The following is an 18,278-nucleotide window of genomic DNA, read 5'->3' as shown; positions in this document are numbered from 1 at the left end:
TGGAGTTATTTGCTGCGCTTCTAAAAGACAGACCGCAATGAGTCATTAAAAGGCCATGGCGTCTACTATGTTCTCCATTTTATCAAACAAACTCTGCTGTGATTCTGAACCATTTCTGCACTAATCCTCTTTATACTTTCCCTGTAGGCTCTGAAATGGCTCCTCTCAGACAGGCCAGCAGTAGGTATGGGGTGGGGGGGGTGGGGGAGGGTACTTACGGCTGTCGTAGCAGATGTTGCCCAAGGCTCGACCCGTCTGAAGCAGTACCTCCTGGTCTTTGCAGTTCAGCAGCTGAACCAAGGGGGGTATGAGCCCTGCCTCCACACAGGGACTTCGCATGAACTCTGGGGAAAGAGACAGAGATGTAATTAATCAAATATGGGGACCAGACTCAGAGACTGGGACTGTCTCACTCAAAGTGCATGCTAACTCAAAATTTGACTTTAACTGACCCGCTATTCAACGCATAGTCAAGACTAAGGACTCATCAAATTTCAGCACGACAAAAAACACAAACAAAACTGATTATAACTGCCAACCCTAAAGGGATAATTGAATAAAACATTGTTTCCAACCTTACATGTATGAACTTATGAGTATAGCTACGATCATGAACTGTAATGTTGTTCTCCCGTAGGTTGCGACAGTGTCAGGTTTAATACAGTTTCAAATAACAAGGTTGTCACTACAGAATCTTCAATCTGATGTGAAGAATGAAAGCAGCGATGCAACTGGAACCAGATGAATAGCATGCAGTTTGGATGCAGACTAGCCTACTAGCTAATTTCTCTGAGGTGGTCAGCTTACCTAGCTGCAATTTTATTGTAACAGATCACATTTCTTTAAAATGTACCAAAATCATACCAACTGCCAACTTTTCACTCCCAATCACTGACAAAGGGAAGGTAAGTTCTGAGTAAGTTCTGAGTTCTTCTCCAATAATTATTCTAATAGAGTAATGAAGTTTAACTGAGTAATTATGAATGTTCTAACTGAAAGCAGTTAAAATCATGAGAACACCTCAAAACTTTCTGTACTTTACATAATGTATGAAACTGGAACAGTCTGCTAATTAACTACAGCCATGCTACAGCACGTTGCTGTCCACATTCCTGCCAAAAACACAGCTGCTGCTAAAATTTAATGAGGAAACCTACTCGTATGAAAACATCAAAACGTGATGTTAAAAACCAAGAAACTTACAGATGCTTATAAACTGGGTCGTTTTGAAATTTCTTAGTAATTTTTGTTTTTTGCTGTGCAAAATATCTTCATAATACAATGTGTGTGTGTGTGTGTGTGTGTGTGTGTGTGTGTGTGTGTGTGTGTGGTGCTGATCAGAAGTGATGGAGGCTGCATCTGGTACATCCTTGTTGTTTCAAAAGCAGGTTGGCGTATTTATTGGCCCTCTTTCAATAATCTTCTAAAATGGGACAGTAATTATAAACACTTTAAAAAGTCCCCATTCCCGATCAAGAGCAATGTCCCCAAAATGCTAAAGCCTCAAATGGACAGAGCACAAATGCTCCCAGCGGAACACTGCTAGCCCCATGCCAGCAGGAGACTGCCAAATCGCTGGCACACCAGCAGGCTATCGTCATTAGCCGCCTTGCGCGTTGCTAAAAACCCATTCATTATTTTAAACCTTTTTATCTTATACAATCTGCATTCACTTTCAACCTCTCTTCTTGCAGCTTTCCTTAAGCGTGGTCTAAAGAAAAGCTTGTGTAATTAGCCTAAAAGCACTGAACAGACAGACTCTGCAGAACTGAGGTTTTATGGGCTTCGCAGGCTGGAAGGATGACAAAGAATAAAATAACTAAACATGAAGCGACAGAGGGGAGTGAAAGCTTAGGTGTTTCATAGCGGATGTTGAACATCAGTGTGGTATACAGCAGTGCAGTCTACAATCACGACACAAAGTGACAATGGTTAATGTAAGCACTAACTTTATTTTCAACAAGTGACAGGTCCTATTTCAATAGGCAAACCTAAGTTGAGCATAGTCTCTGAAATGCACACAAGAGAGTGTAATAGGCATTTCATTCCATTAGATGGGTCTACTAAAAAATGAAGCGCAGGCTAAAAAGCTACAAGAGGTGGTATTTTAGACCACTTTTTTTAGAAGACTATAGCACAATAGCAAGAATGTACCACATGTACACAAAAGTAAACATCCTTAAATGATAAGACAGACAAACTTAGAGAAAGATGTGATGGATGGTGACAGCTTTTGACAGCTACTAAGGTACAGTGAGACAAAACTAGACCCAGTCTTTCAGTTATTCCACTCATTTCGTCATCTGTTTTTGTTTTGGTCATGCAATCATTTACATATTAAGAGTTGCTGCTCAGTTTAAAAAAACAGGATCCATGGTCCATACAAGGTGCAGTTTTTAATATTTCAAAGCATTTAGAGATTGATATTGATGTATATGTTCATAAATGTGCAAGTATTTTACAATGGATTCTATCATGTATCAGTCAATTAGATTTCAGAACTGGAACTGTCCATTTTGTAATTGATATTTTGATCAGTCACACCTTTGATTTTAGGCTTGGGGATTAACAAATCAGCCACCAACTAATAACAATTGGTCCGAAGTCAAAAGAATTTGCCGTGGTCTGCATCATCATTTTTACATTTTTTGTCCAAAACACCTACAGAATACCGAATGATAAACTCAGTATCAAGAAGCATACAGTGCAGATCATGAGATCATAAGCTGACTATCATTCTCTCACAATGAATAAAAGACTTTATACACAAAAACACAGTATCTATATCTTTAAACTAATTACAGTATTCACATTGTGGAAAACACTAAGCATCTCTTTTTAACTGCACATCTAACTCACCTTGAAAAAGCCCCAATTTCCTATGCAAAAAGAGGCCGCAGTGTATCTTTGCAAAAAAAGAACAGTCTAGTCAGCTTGCCAAGCTGTCATGAACAGCATGGCTGTGTCTGCACTTTGGGGGGCAAGAGTCTGCATATTAAGTCTTCCAAGATGGAACCATATTTTTGGAGAAATATTCAAATGCTACTATTCACTAACCAACCATCACTTAATAATCTTTTACAACACAGTTCTGAATTCATGTAACAGCAAGGTATTACATATTAATGAAAATCTAAATAATAGCTCAATATTTGAGCCATTAATATATTACTTCTGAAACTTAGATATTCCCCAAGCTACATTTAAAGTAGTAAATAGTTCAGATACGGATGGTACTGCCAGAGAAACAGAGGGAGGAGACATAATACTTCATATCGTTCCGTCTGTTAGTCAGGCAAGCTCCATCTGTTGTCAGACTAGGAGGGCCAGCATTGTGGAGCTGGCAAAAACAATACAGCAAAGTAATACACTGTGGGCTAGATGGGATGATACAGCTATGAAGGAAGATAGACGTAATTAAAATTTATTTTTGGCACTTATATCTCTACTTTTCAACCTTCTCACTTACCTCAGCTCTGATCTGAAATGAGGTTATATTGCTGTTCTTAAAAATTGTCCGTGAAGACCCTGCTCTATGTTTGTTATCTAGGCCATCATCAGGTCTACTATCTATTACTGAATCTAGGCCAGAATCTAAAATTGCTAAAGCAAATTCTATCGCCCACAAAAACACATTTTTTACTACAAAATACTCACCAAAAATCAAAACATGTAACATACTGAGGAACGTCTGCATAAATCATGATACACTGGGAGGTAAGAGAAGTTATGAAATGATGAGTGCAAACAGGTGGATCTGTCTTAATAACACAAATAGGCTGATGTTTAAATGAAGCCTCACCGTTTTTGGCTAGCTCTGCTATAATGTTGGCTACTTTGGGTGTACAGGAATTCTGTGTGGCCAGTAAAGAAGGCATCATGGGAAGAACACCCATCTCCTGGATCTTTTCACTGGCTTCCACATCTGTAAATGCAGAAGAACAAGGAAATAATATTATGCAAAAATGACATAGTCAAATATGTATAAATATGTATATATTACAATGGCTATTTTCTGTGTGATTTACAGTATGTGATTACTTCTGGACTGAGAATGAACTTCAGTTGAATGAACTTCGTGACTCTTGAAACTGAATACTTAGTGTTGCTTTCCAAGACATGGATTAAGTTTAGTCCTGGACTGCGCAGCATTTTGAATGAAGAATTTACAGGATTACAATCAATCCCTGTTTGGGAAAACCAACCCCCAGGGGTAAAATGTTATATATCCATAAAGTAGCTAATCAAAGAGCTGCATGGCTGAGACTGAACCTGTTTGTGGACAGCTGGTAGATACAACAGGACCAAGTAGCACTGGATCTTAAAGTCTACAGTGCCTGAAATGCAGGCGAGTGGTGTGTGTGTGTGTGTGTGTGTGTGTGTGTGTGTGTGTGTGTGTGTGTGTGTGTGTGTGTGAGAGCGTGTGTGTGCGCACATGTGTTGGGGAGAATAGCTAGCAGGCAGGAGCTAGTGAACTGGCTTCACCTCTCTTCCTTGGCACACTCCACTAGCTCCATAATAATTTATGACTGTCCTGAGCATCACTATAGCAGCAACTTGCAGCCCACAGAAAGATCTACACATAAATTAAAGGCCTAGAGCGGTCAACCATTACATTCATCAAAACAACATGCAGGCTACAACACAGTGCTGCTCATATCCATAAAGATGGCTGCAAAACCTATGGGAGAATTTGTATCGCTTTCCAGAACATTTACAAAAAAGGTCTGTGTTAGACTCAAGGATTTCTAATGAAGACAGTATCCCTCAGGACCATATCCCCACAAAACAGAGGGGACAAGTAAACAAATATGAGCTGAACGAGTATCTACAGTGGTAGCCAAACAAAGTTATCTAGCTTCTCTTAAAAAGTGGCAGCTTGAAAAAGTGGTGGCTGGTTTCACAGGTCTCTGAAGGAGCTTATGCTAGTGTTCACCCTCCTAGCGTTGACAGCATCGTGTGATTTCGGGAGTCCTAACTACCGGGTTGAATTGGAGACGACTAAATTGGGGAGAATTTTTTTTTTCTTCAAGCATTTGTTAAGTCACGCTTGTCTGTCTTAACTAAAAAAAAACAAACATGTAAAACATGAAACGGAAACACGTTAGGGTAAACATAGCAGTAAACATCTATGTTGCTCACACTCAGACTGTCACTACCCATCTTATATCGATGATGTCAGTCTCTAGCGGCATTTACAAGTATAACCTCTAGAGCAGTGATTCCCAATCTCAGTCCTGGCAACTGGTTAAAGAGTTGGACCATGTGGGCTAAATGAGACAAAGCAGAGAAATGTGCAGTGTGTAGTCACCAGGACTGGGACTGGGAGCATTTGCTCTAGAGGCACTGGTACAATTACTACAGGTAAGCATCATATTAAGGCAGCACTCGACTGAAGTACATCAGATTACTAAGTCAAATAATTGTATAATATTAACAGTAAAAACTGAAACAGATAATTACACAGGATCATATATTTTCAAAATAGTAAACTGGCTCCAACACTACAGTAGTACTACAGAGTTTCCTCATCCTGCTTTTGAACACATCGGCACTGCACACTTCACTGTTTTCCCCCCACACTAAGTCACTCACAGTAAATTAGCTGATGAGCTGAGTGTCTGTGCCATGGTACTCTAGCACCAGTGTGAAACACTAAACCAAAAACAATAACAGCTTCTCCACTTTATCTCTTCTCGTCCTTAAATATATTAAATAAGGAGAAGTTAGGAGCAAGCTACTTTCATCAAAGGCGGCAGTAATAAAGGAGACAGCCAGGCTTACTGTTGTGGGCCAGGGCTTTGAGCAGGCAGTCCAGGCAGCTCTCCACACTGTCTGAGGTGCTGTCTGCTGAAGAGAGCTTCAGCGTCTTCAGGGCTTCACTCAGGTTATCTGCTATGGAAACACATTACAGAGTTTAAAAACACATTTTTAAAAGGATGCGTTTCTTTCACTATGCACAAAATTGCATTAAACATGTTGAAGGAGCAGTTCTGAACCACAGAAGTGGTTCAGTTTAATTTTGTGGATACTAGAGGTTTATAGATTATCAGCTTCTGCAATCTGCCTCCATGTCCCACCTGTGTCGAGTAAATCCAATCAAATGTGGCTTTTGGTTTTGTGACGCAGAAGCAAACAAAAAAACCCTGATGCTGCTTCCTCATCAAGAGGAAAGGTACAAGTCAAGCTTAAACAACAGAGTTAGACAAAACCTCACTGTACTTAGTCACAGAATTTCAAACGTGATTAGTGCGTTCAGGACCCACACTGTTTCTCTGGGAGTTCGGGAGTTAAATGCCCCTACAGCAGAGCTTCGGTGGACCATCTCTGCAAGAAGTAAATTATTTGAACAATCATCATATTTCATTTATATTTAATTAACACATTATACATAAATTCTGGCTGATTTTCTTTCTATTTTTGCTCTTTTAAAGCGCAGACAGCTGCAGCTCACTACCTCCAAAGATTCCACCGCTCTGCTTAGGCTAAACGTGCTGTTTCCATTCCTGCAGTGCATTTTCCAAAAGCAGTCACTATAATCTGATAGATAGATCCAACTACTGCTTGCATAAAATACATTTTTGGTTGAACAACAATATTAAGTAAACACTCCCTCACTGTTGTTGTTTTTACTAAATTTTATTATAGTGACAATTTTCACTGTATGATTGCTCAGATTCTTCCTGTAACATTTTTATATATACAAATTTTTAAATATCCATCTACAACTCTATGTATTTGGATAGTGGAGGCTTTATACAGTTTACAGTCTGTAACTAGGTTTTCTAGTTTGCACCCAAATACTGAAAAGGCATGCTCAGCTCCAGATATGTGTCACTGTCTGTGACTCACACTACATTTGTTTTATAAAAATTATTTATATATAATTTTTATACACTTTTTGATTTAAAGATTTCTGTTTGTTTCTTACAAATGTGAATGACTGTTATATGTCATTGAGAGCTTTTTTTATTTTTTTATCTGTTTGTTTTAATACAGATAACTTATAACTTAATACAAATAACTCCAATGTTTAAGTAACCACCTATGCAGCCTATACGGTCTAAAGCTCAAAGCACTTTCTTGTATTATTATGTTCCAATATTCATTTAATTGTAAGTTGTGAGTAAGAGTTGCATTCTTGTAAATTTGCACACTACAGACATCAAATTTAAAATAAATTAGTATCTGCCCTAAATATTGGTTATCGTTATCCTTGACTACTAATAATCGGTAAAGTATCGGCCCTGAAAAAAAAACTATCAATCAATTGGCCACTAATTGATAGTGTCCTCCTGCCTCATGTGGCAACATCTACAGAAGGATTCAATTGCAGGGCCCAGTTATTGGACCATCATCATATAATGCCACAACTACACATCAAGGATTTACTAGAGATGATTCACATTAGGGGTGCGGGAAAAACTTGATTCTTAGATGCATCGCGATACAGACGTGAATGATTGTGACTCGATTCATAAATGTCAAAAATCAATTTTCTAAGTAAATTTAAGTTAATTTATAATGTAATGTTGACGGAATGTAAAAGGCGAAATTTGGAAGTGGGTAAGTGCAGCGCCCGGACAGTCTGTGGCGGCACGTAACAAAAACACAACTGGATGAGCGAGAAATCCGACCGGCTCTGCATTAAAGCCAGTTTAGATCAGGAGTCGCAACACAAATGTTAAGAAGAGCCATTTTGTCCTTTCAACAAAAATTTAGACCACTTTGGGAGACATTTAATGTCCAATATGTCTCAGTGTGTGATAATGTCCTAGTATAGGCTAAAAAAATATAATCAAGAGCGCAGACTCACTTAGCTCTGCTTTAAGCTTTAGCTCAGCTATCCTCCCGTCTCCGCCAGAAAACTTTTCCTTAAAACTGGAACAGTTTCTTACGGAGCCCTGCTGGTGACATCCTGTACAATAAAAATAATACATGGCCACAACTTAGTAAAGTGTGGGAACGAGATCCTAATGTGTGGCCACAACTTAGTAAGCCGCATTCTCGTTCCCACACCGTCCTAAGTTGTGGCCACGCATTAGGATCTCATTCCCATGCGTTAATAAGGAGTGGCCACGCTTTATTTTATTTTTACAGGACGTTGCCACTGGGGCTCCGTAGTTTCTTGTAAAATGTCTCTCAACGTTCGGCTGATTTACGAAGTTGAAGTCGCTTCTTGTTAGAATATTCCTGATCCACCTTCTCTCGGTGCAGATTTAACATACCAACCAACAAAACCAACTGTGCTGCTTATAAAGGCGAGTGAGGCCATGTAACCAGTGCTTTCGTGCTATGTTGCACACTTTGGAGCTGTAATTCAGCGTCCAGTCTTGAAAATATTTTACTGACACAGCGATACCCCCACTCCCCACTCTCTACAACAAGGCCAAAATCGGAGTTATAAAATCATTAAAGTAAATGGACAGGACGGCTGTAACGTGCTGCGTGGACATCCATTACCACTGGACCTTATTTCACTATTACAGGGCATTTTATCACAGATGAGTGGCAGCAGTGTCACATGTGCGCCAAGCAATAGCATTGAATGAAAGCCTTCTAGTTGACTTGCCACATCACTTGTTTTATTAATAAAACAAATGCATATTGGAAATACATTTATCATGGATCATTACAAATACTTTGCTTTAATACTACCAAGACCTCAGAGGTATATCCTGTATAGAAAAAAAGATGCATCAAGATTTTGACATTTGTCGTTTTTTCTAATTGCATCGTGGCCCACTGAATTATAATTGAATCGAATAGTGAGGTACCCACCCCTAATTCACATGATCCACATTTTTTTCCTTCAGTGGTCATACATGTGCTCTATACTCTACACTGACTATACTAGTGTCAGCAGGTCACAAGGGAAGCCAATTAAATTCATGTGAATGGAGATGCTGAAGACCCCAAGACCACTTGGCACAGTGGAGATTGCGTGAAAGGTTAGCAGAGAATCTATTACAGTGGCTTTTACCAATCATCTCAGAGCTGGACATCTGAAACATTCAGCAGATGAAGACTCTGACTCCAACTGTCTGCCATGCTATTCTCCTCTAACCCTCTGAAAAAGGCTGGCTGAAGTTATTGTCTGCTACTGAAGTAATTTCATGCTCACAAGGAGTTTGCTAGCCTAATCTCAAATAATAAACAAATAAACAAAAGAATAATTTGAGCACAGGCATATGGAAGGGAGGTGACTCTTCACGAATAAGTTATGACAGAGAGCACATTGCAAAAATGGAGCCTAGTACTTTCTGATTAAAATAAATGGGCACAAGCAGAAACAACCGTCTGGCCTGCCTGATACAGAATCACGGGGCTATTGTGCAGCATTTAAATACACAAAAGACAACAGAAGCTGTTCTTCTGCAAAAAAATGAAAAAAAAAGTAAGTATAGGGACAATTTGATTTATTTAAACAACTTATTCAATTGACACAGGCTAAAAAAACACCTGCAAGGAAGTAGCATGCAGCAATAGTTCATCTGGTATTGAAAATATTGGGCCAAGGCCTCTGCTGATACTGTAGTACATAATGAGGCTACTTGATCAAACACTAAAAATGACAACAGATCTAAGACTACATTGTCTGTAGCCAACGGTCAGTCAAGCAACTCTTAAGCAGGCAGACATTAACAAGATGCAGAACAACTTGCACCTGACAGTAGAAAGGCAATGTTTAGGGACTTACAACAGATGATGTACAGCAAATCACTCACAACAGAACAGCAGCATGTTGCCCATTAGGTTGGTTTCCAAACACCCATGTGCTGTGTACACAACACAAACACAACTAACAGACAGTCGGGTGCACTACATGCTGCATACAAGCCTCGGGTTGGATAAAAACTGGATTAAGCAGACTGAGACCTAATTTAAAGAAAATAATCACATTTTAAATGACATTGACAATATTGGTCAGGAAAAAAAACAATAATAGACATTTAGCCTTGCATCTTACACCTATTGCATATATCGTTCTCTTAGGTTAACAAGGCTTTAGGCCTATTTGATGGGGTCAAAAAAGACAGCTTTCCTTGTAAAACTGCAGAAAAAAATGACAGTAGAACACACCCAAAATAATAACATGGCATTAAAAGGGGAGTTTATGGTCTATATGGACAAATATGCACCGCATATGACCTGAAAAGGTTTTCTGACATTTGGAAAATATTTGTATTTACAATTCGTTACAAACTACAGAGCGTTATTTCATTCCACCATCCCCTTTAAAACAATCTGATCACTGGTTAAAGGGGCATCCCAGCCTAAAATTAGCATGTCATCTGTTATTTTCATGTTTTCATTCATCCGTCTTCTCTCACTACAATAACCTGCATGCATTATACAAATATATGATACAAACTCAAATCCCTATGAATTCAACCAATAATGACAGTTACCCTTGCCACTGATCTATAGGCTAACCATTACAACAAGGTAGTGTTCCTTAAATTCTTCCCTCAGCCCTTAAACAAAATTGTGAAAACAGCGATTCGATCTTTATTCAGCATTTACTGTTTCAGCTACAGAGAGCTTAGGTATCTAGATAGTCAGGTAGCCACCTTGCTAACTTTAACTTTCAGAGGATCCTTTCTCTCCTTTCTCTCAGTTGAACAAGACATTCTCTCTATTGTAGTGATGATATGAAGACAGGTACTACAGTTTTACAGCTGCGGTAAGACATATGGCTTCTTAGCAGTAACTTTAGCTACATATCTTCCTTCTACAATTACCTGCTAATAATAACACAAAAAACCCTAAACATTACAAACCAAAAAGTTGAAGTTGGGAGCAAAAAACTATAAGACTTCATTCTGAGCGTTTAAACTAGAAAATCTCACTCCAGAGTGTACTGTGGCAATGCTATAAGATGAGAGTTGCCATGGTCACAACAGAAAGATGGCTAAAATGTTTTGTCCTGAGAATCCCATTAACACAAAGTGCACATGAACAGAGTACACTCTTCTGGACAATGCTCAGCAGAGCAAGTAACAAGTACCTGATCAATCGCAAACAATGACAACCCGAAAGAGATAACTCAAGTTTTACATTGATTATGTGAATAATGGAAACAAGCCAAAAGCTATATACCTTGAGCAGGACACTCAAAGCTTTATATGACAGTACCTGACCTTGGCTGATCAGAACTGACAGACTCACTGACCAGTGACATAGTTTACATCCATTCAGGCTAAATCTCCTATCACTCATATCACCATCACCAACTAACTGTCAGCTAAGCATACATGCAGTTTTACTAAACTGAAAAAATGACCAGCTGCACAAAATTATGTCACTTCTACCACAGACACAGTGTTACTGGCCTACCCACATCATGCAGTTCCAGTCTGTAAGCATGTCACACTTAAAAGTTGGCCAAAGAAATTATCTGAAACAAGTCACATTCATTTAACAATCAGCATGTTTGCAGCTGTGCCAGAGTAGCTGGCAGGAGTTCTTGCCATAAAAGCATAAAACAGATCATGTTGTACCACGGCTGAAACGTGTGAGGAGGCTTGCTGAATTTCAAAGGGTGAACACAAACATGGCTCGTGCTGAAGATTAAGATATGGCAGCAATCTAAATACTGGCAACAGCTGATAGACTGTTCAGTGGGGATTAATGCAGCACAGCTGGCAACAGCAAAGTGTCTGATGTTGGTTTTGAGGCATCAGAAATCTGACATCATGGCCCATTTCAGTGTTACTGTGTGCTGTACAGAGTTTCACATAAGTGCTTCTATGGGCATTTTGATCAATCGACGTTTTCATGCAATCCAACAAATTATTGTAAGCGTGTCAAATTACTGATCCGCCAGTTTTCTTTTTTTATATATTTCAAGGCGCATAGCAATAACATCACAAAAATACTTCAAGATATTTTCTTGACATACAATATGCATCATGAAATTTTGTTTTCTTTATTTTGGTAAGTTGGAATAGTCAAAAAAAAGAACCAGTAGTGCCGAATTTTAAAAAACTATTAATACAACATTTTTTTATTTAATGCTTCAAATAATGTGCTGCATTAAATCCAGATAACTGACGATATTGACAATATGTTCAGAAAAACATTGTGACATAATGTGCTGCAATTTGTCACCATAACATCGTCCTATTATCCGATTTGACTTTAATGCATCATGCCCTTATGTGAAGGGTCATATAACACTGACACAGACCCCAAACCCTGTCCATGCTTTCTGTAACTGGGATACGAGTCTTACACCTAAGCCCAGTCCTGATTTAACCCTAAAACAAAACAGAGATTATAAAGTCAGAATCAGAGTTGTCACTGGGAGACTTTGCCTTCCCCCCCAAACTACAAGTGACACACTGTCAGGCACTGACAGAACACCTGGACCCCTGTGCCAAGTCTAATAATCGCAGAGATTTAAGACCAACAGAGCATCAGCCTGAGAGGAAATCAACCTAGCAGGATCAGCTGAGTACAAAAAGGCTGCTGGCTGTGTAAGTGTAAGCTAATTGTGAGTAGGTGTGAGCAAGTATGACAGAGGGAAAGAGAAACAGGAACAGATAGAGGGTGGGAAGTTGTCTGTCTGTCTGTCTGAAAAGGAAAGAGAGAAAATATCTACTTGCGCAACTTGGGGGGGTGGGTGGGGGGTGGAGGGGGAGGGTGTCACACCCAACCCATTTTTTGAAGTGCACAAGGGTTTCGCGAAAAAACGACAAAGCTGCAAAAAAAGCTGACAGGCACTAATTATTACATAGTCGTCAGTTACATTTTAAAACGCTGTTGTAATAAATGACAAAAAGAACTGTTTTCAACACTTCCTTTCTGCTTGTTGATTTATGCAATGACAGCTATCAAAAGTCCTTCATTTTCCTTCGGAATTATCACCAAACGTATCATGTTTAGGGCATTTTGCAAAACGATTTCAAACTGCATGCAGATCAGACTAAACACGCCACTGCATGCAACACATTTAACCTCTATGTCGTGTATGTACGGTGTTATTGGTTCTGTTAACAATATTGTTTGATTTTTGTGTTTTGAGATACAAAGCTTTAGGTATTAATAATATATTAGTACTTGTCAGCACCTCTGCATCTACCTAAGCTCAGCAGAGGTTTCATAACCAGGAATAAAGCTCAGTCTGGTTAATCACTGAAAAAAACAGGCCTCCGGCCTCATCCATCCGGGAGGAAGCCCAGGCTGGCCCTGTGGGTGTGTGTGCAGGGCGTGGATGAGTGGAGCCTCTCTTCTGCGCACTCACACCACACACACTCACACCACACACCACACACACACTTCTCCATATGACTTTGATTTTTCATGCCTGTTTTAACCTCCACATACTGCACGTCGAAGCTCCCGCCATGTGCAAAGCGACATTCTGCTGAAAGAGTATTTCAAGTGTCTCGAATCAAAAAGCTGTCAAGTGTCGTTACATCAGCCTACACCTCCGGGGAAAACACATTAGAGCTCACAGAAAGATGCTGGCAGCTCCTCTACATCTAAATACAGGTCAACCAAACGGCTATTTTAACCGCCAGGCTCCATCCAGCCTGATTTCTGGGAGAAGACGCAGGATCTACCGTTAGCGAGCTAGCTGCATGTGGATGCTCACATTTAGCAGCATTTCCAGCGCAGGCTCAGGCTCCTGACTCCTCACCGTGGGACTCGGGAGTGTTTTCACTGGTAAATATGTCGTTACATCAGCAGCCACTAGGGATATGGTGCTGCTCATGGGTTCGTTTCTGTAAACTGTACACCGTGTGACCAAAGCACGAACACTCAAGCCGCTGGCTGCCGCCTTCTCCCCCCCTCCTCCTCCTGCCACAGTGTTGGACATCCCTGGTGAGTGAGGGAGACACTAAACTAGACTAAACTAGGGCTGCGTCCCAAACAGCGCACCGCCACACTAAACAGGGCGTCTGAACAGTAACCAGCTGCCTTGTCGCCGGTATCGTTAGCTCATTCATTAAAGAAGCACGTACAGCGTCTACAGTGCAGCGCAGAAAGTGGTTTTAACCGGACTAAGCAGTGTGTGAACACGGTAGACCACCACTGGCAGCGCCTTCATGAGTGTGGTCTGAGTAGCGTGGTTTAGGCTGACTGGGTAGAGCTCCACTCTCTCACCGGCGCAGCCAGCATCCAGACAGAGTGCCGCGCAGCCAGCAGCCAGAGCGTGGAGCTAAATCACGCCCAACAGTGAAACCCGGCTCTGCATCTGCAAAACATGGCAACACTCACCCATTTGTGTAGGCTGTTTCAGTCCAGGTGGCTTCTGCGCGCTCTTCGGGGATCAAACGCGGACGTGCGGAGGTGTTTTGTTTGTTATCTTGTAGCTTGTAGTGATTTGGCAGGAGGCGCGAACGACTTTGCTTTGCCTGTCAGACAGATATCCGGGCAAGGCCCACCTTAACCCGCGCCGCTCCGCTCCCCTTCAGCTCCAGACGTAGCCGGCTAACCACAGTGCTCGCCGGGCGGCGTGAAAGTCCTGGCGCTCCGCTGCGCTGATGCCTGCGATTATGTAATGTTCGTTATCCGGAGAGATGAACACACACAGCCATGAAAACAGCAGCAGCCCTACTGTGCACTTCCTCCACTTCAGAGGCGCTGGAGCGAGGCGAGGCGAAGCCCCGCCCTCCTCTCCACTGATTGGCTCACAACTGGCACCGGGGGCCTCCTGTCAACGATGATTGGATAGTGAAGTAGCTGACGTACGCTCACACCACGCCCTTTTGGTCCCCGCCCCGAGTTTGATGGCCACGATGTGCAAGCACGAATTAGCGGATAGCGTGGCCATGTCTCTTATTTAGAGCCACGAACACGTACAGACTCACAAACAACGACGCTTTTAGCGTTTTATCAGGAATCCTCAGTGGCGGCGCTCAGAAGAAACCCGTTTAAACTGAATGACCAGCACCCCATACTTGTGGCGTACAGCATTTTGTAAATGCCGTGCTCCTAAAACCGACAGTCCAACATGATGTGCTCTTAAACCGAGTTTAACACCAAAGCCGGTGAGAAAGCATGTTCTCTAGTCTAAGCCTGTGCCACAGGGCAAGTCTCCGTGGGACTGTGAAATGGCACCCCCAAAGGCCAGTCAGTGCATCATCTGATGTAAATGCATTAAAGATAGGTAATATCCACTTTACTGTCAGTTTAATGTGAAATGTCTAATGAAGAACTTTATTTATGGATTACTGCTCCGTGTATTGGCCTCTGCACTTAATACCTCAAAGTGGCTTTCAGTAAACTATGTGTGTCTATTTAACCACAATTGTCTGTTGCTCACTAGAAATGGCAACATTTAAATTTACATACAATGCAACTGGTAACAAAGATAACTGTTTCTAGTAAAACCTGGGCCTGGAATTGCTTATAGCTTAAGTGCCATGAAATAATGCATATTTTATGCTTAACCTCATGCGTTTACACTTCTAAGTGCAGATCTATATGCTAGAGAGCTTTATCTGATCTGCTGTCAGCATGTGCCAAAGATTCCATGTGTTGAGTTAAAGTCAGGATGTGTTGAAATCGGACAACAGCTCAACCAATTAATTTATGGACATGTTGACAATAGGTTTAAATCGAACATTCAACTCAGGCCAGACATATAATACAGCTGAAATGCATGGTCGGTTCATTGATTTCTTATTCTATTCAGACCGTAACTACAGGTCAGGACAGAAGAGGGAGAAACTTTGCATACCTTGGATTTTTCATTGCAACTCTTGCCATAGTTGCATTTAAACAACATCTCCTGTATTGTTTCTTGTCTTATTTTGAATGCACCTACATTTCCAAGTACACACACACACATTTTCTAAGCCGCTTCTCCCTCAGGGTCGAGGGACATTTCCAAGTAGTTGATTGTATTATGTCAACTAATTTGTTTCTAAATGTTAGCATTTCATTCAGAGAATATTGGGCAGCAAATTTGTATTTATTTCACTGTTTATGTTGGTTGCTGTTAAAGGTAAGCTGCTGTGTTCAGTTTAGGTAAGCCCCAATGTTGTCCTTATCATTTACCAGTATGTAACACAATTATACATTTTTTTAATGACGTGCCATCAGTGTAGTTCAGATTTCTTTAGTGATCTTCTCCAAGCTTGTTGAAACTGTAAACTGTATGCAGATTTGGGCCGTCTTATGGAGTAATATAATGTCGCACCCCATCACCATCATGGGAGAAAATAAGAAAAAAGTGTTAAATAAAAAATACTATAAAAAATTTGGCCAAGTCCATAACATCTGTGAATGGTAGCTACGCCAGAATGGATTCATGATGTTTTAGTGTTATGTTAAATATATTATATATGTAAATATGTTAAACTAAAGGACAGACGATGTCCTTTAGATCACTGGAATAATGGACATGAAATGCATTAAAGGTTACTTTGTTCAATAGACTGATGTGTATCTAAATACATTCATTCAAATGTAAATCTTCAGTATCAGGGTAAAATTAGAGCAAAAAAGCCTGCACTATATGAGCTGCTGCAGACGGGGGCAGTGTTCTTCACAATATGAGTTCCATTTGCTTCATGAAATTGAGGATTGTGCTATAAAAATGAAACCCATTTGCTCTTGGAATGGATCAGATGAGAGGAGTGAATCAGCACACTCTTTAGTTTTATTTTTTAAGAGGAAAGTTTCTTTTATAGGGTCAACATCAAATTTGTTTGACACTTACAAGGCACAAACCTGTGCCATCATACTTAACTGTGAAGATGTCCTTCCTACTTTGCTGTCAAAATACCTAGTTCTTTTTTGTTAATAGGCCCATGTCATGGAAAACTACATTTTTATCACTTTTTTAAATAAAAGACAAACAACAAAGAAAATGTACCATATACCATGTACAAAATGTACCATTCACTCTCCAATACAAACATTACAAACATAGAAAATAAGCTGGAAAAACAGTCTGTTTCAAATTTTGTTTGTTCAAAGTTTTTGTGATGTCATATATCCATGTAATCAAAATACAGGTAAGTGCAACCAATCATGTTGAAGTTAAAGGAGTGCTTTAGTCTGGACTACTTTTTGAATGAAGCACAATACAGAGCAGCCAATCAGAGCAGAGGTCATTTACATAAATAAATCCAAGCCATGTTCAAAATGGTCCCCTATATGGTCACTATACCCTACATTCAAAAATCTTGATCACTATATAGAACATTATTATAGGGAACAGAATTCATAATGCATTATTCTGTTGCATAAACACTATTTCATGCCACCAGTCCGGTATCACCGCTAAGTTTGCCTGCACACATGAGAAAAGCTTATTTACTTATTTATCTGTAACAGGTCTAAAGAGAGGTCTGTGGAGACGCTGCCATTGCAACTGGACTTGGAGAAGTTGTGTGTGAATCTTCAAACCAAACAACGCAATGCATTATGGGATCTACAGTAACATTACTCCATTTATGGCATTTGGCAGACACTCTTATCCAGAGCGACTTACAGTTTGATCATTTTACACAGGTAGGCGAAGGCAGTGTTAGGAGTCTTGCCCAAGGACTCTTATTGGTTCAGTGTAGGGTGCTTACCCAGGTGGGGATTGAACCCCAGTCTACAGTGTAGAAGGCAGAAGTGTTACCCACTACGCTAACCAACCACTGCAATGCATTATGGGTATCCCCTATCCCCTAGGGTACATGGACTGTACACTATTTGTGGTGCCCTTTTTTGAACATCACTACAAAATGGCAGAACCCTAAAACAGTGCACTATGTAGTGAATAGGGCACAGTTTCAGGCACAGCTGCAGTACAATTATTTAATTCTAAAGGATAAAGAAAGATTGAAATGGTAATAAGAAAATAAATTACAACTGTTTTTGTACATAAAACTACACAGATATCATACATGGATGTTATGGGCCTTTCTAAGGCTGGACACACCTTTCCTTAAGCAAAAAGACGGCTGCTGTAAGTTTCTTAATGTTTAACTGACACGTCGTAAAATCTTTCAAAGGTATTTTGTTGATTTATTGGGTTTTTCCCACTTTGTGGATTTTTTTTGATAAATGACATCGCAATGTTAGCTTTGGTTCAGTGATTTGTACATTAGTCATAATTCACTTTGAGCTGTCTGAAAACTTTTTTCACTGATGTTATTTTGGCCTGTTCCATTCAGTGATCCTGACAAGAGTGTAATATGTAAAGTTAAAAAAAAGAGAGATTCACAACCTTAGAAAATGGTTAACCATGGTTAAAAAGGTTAAAAGTCAACAGTCATTATACGCTGTAATGTTTGTGAGCAAATACAGCACCTGCTGTATTTGTG

At 40.2% G+C, this 18,278-nt stretch overlaps 1 protein-coding gene across 3 annotated transcripts in view; it reads right to left on the bottom strand.

The window, feature by feature from the left end:
• The window catches only part of rap1gds1 (RAP1, GTP-GDP dissociation stimulator 1), a 54,927-nt gene extending 40,331 nt beyond the window's left edge, over positions 1 to 14,596 (bottom strand). Inside the window, exons 1-4 of one of the 3 annotated variants that reach the window (XM_017713932.2) lie at positions 14,230 to 14,596; positions 5,785 to 5,895; positions 3,803 to 3,925; positions 219 to 344 (exon numbers count right to left, since the gene is read on the bottom strand). In XM_017713932.2, the coding sequence (XP_017569421.1) occupies positions 219 to 344; positions 3,803 to 3,925; positions 5,785 to 5,895; positions 14,230 to 14,233 (364 nt within the window). In that variant the 5' untranslated portion in view covers positions 14,234 to 14,596. The remainder of the gene's footprint in view (positions 1 to 218; positions 345 to 3,802; positions 3,926 to 5,784; positions 5,896 to 14,229) is intronic. The other 2 variants (XM_017713933.2, XM_017713934.2) reach the window with 2 other exon arrangements.
• Between the last annotated feature and the right edge of the window lie 3,682 nt (positions 14,597 to 18,278).

Source organism: Pygocentrus nattereri, chromosome 2, assembly GCF_015220715.1.
Source record: "Pygocentrus nattereri isolate fPygNat1 chromosome 2, fPygNat1.pri, whole genome shotgun sequence".
Classification (NCBI taxonomy): Eukaryota; Metazoa; Chordata; class Actinopteri; order Characiformes; family Serrasalmidae; genus Pygocentrus; species Pygocentrus nattereri.
This window is presented reverse-complemented; position numbering and strand designations above follow the sequence as displayed.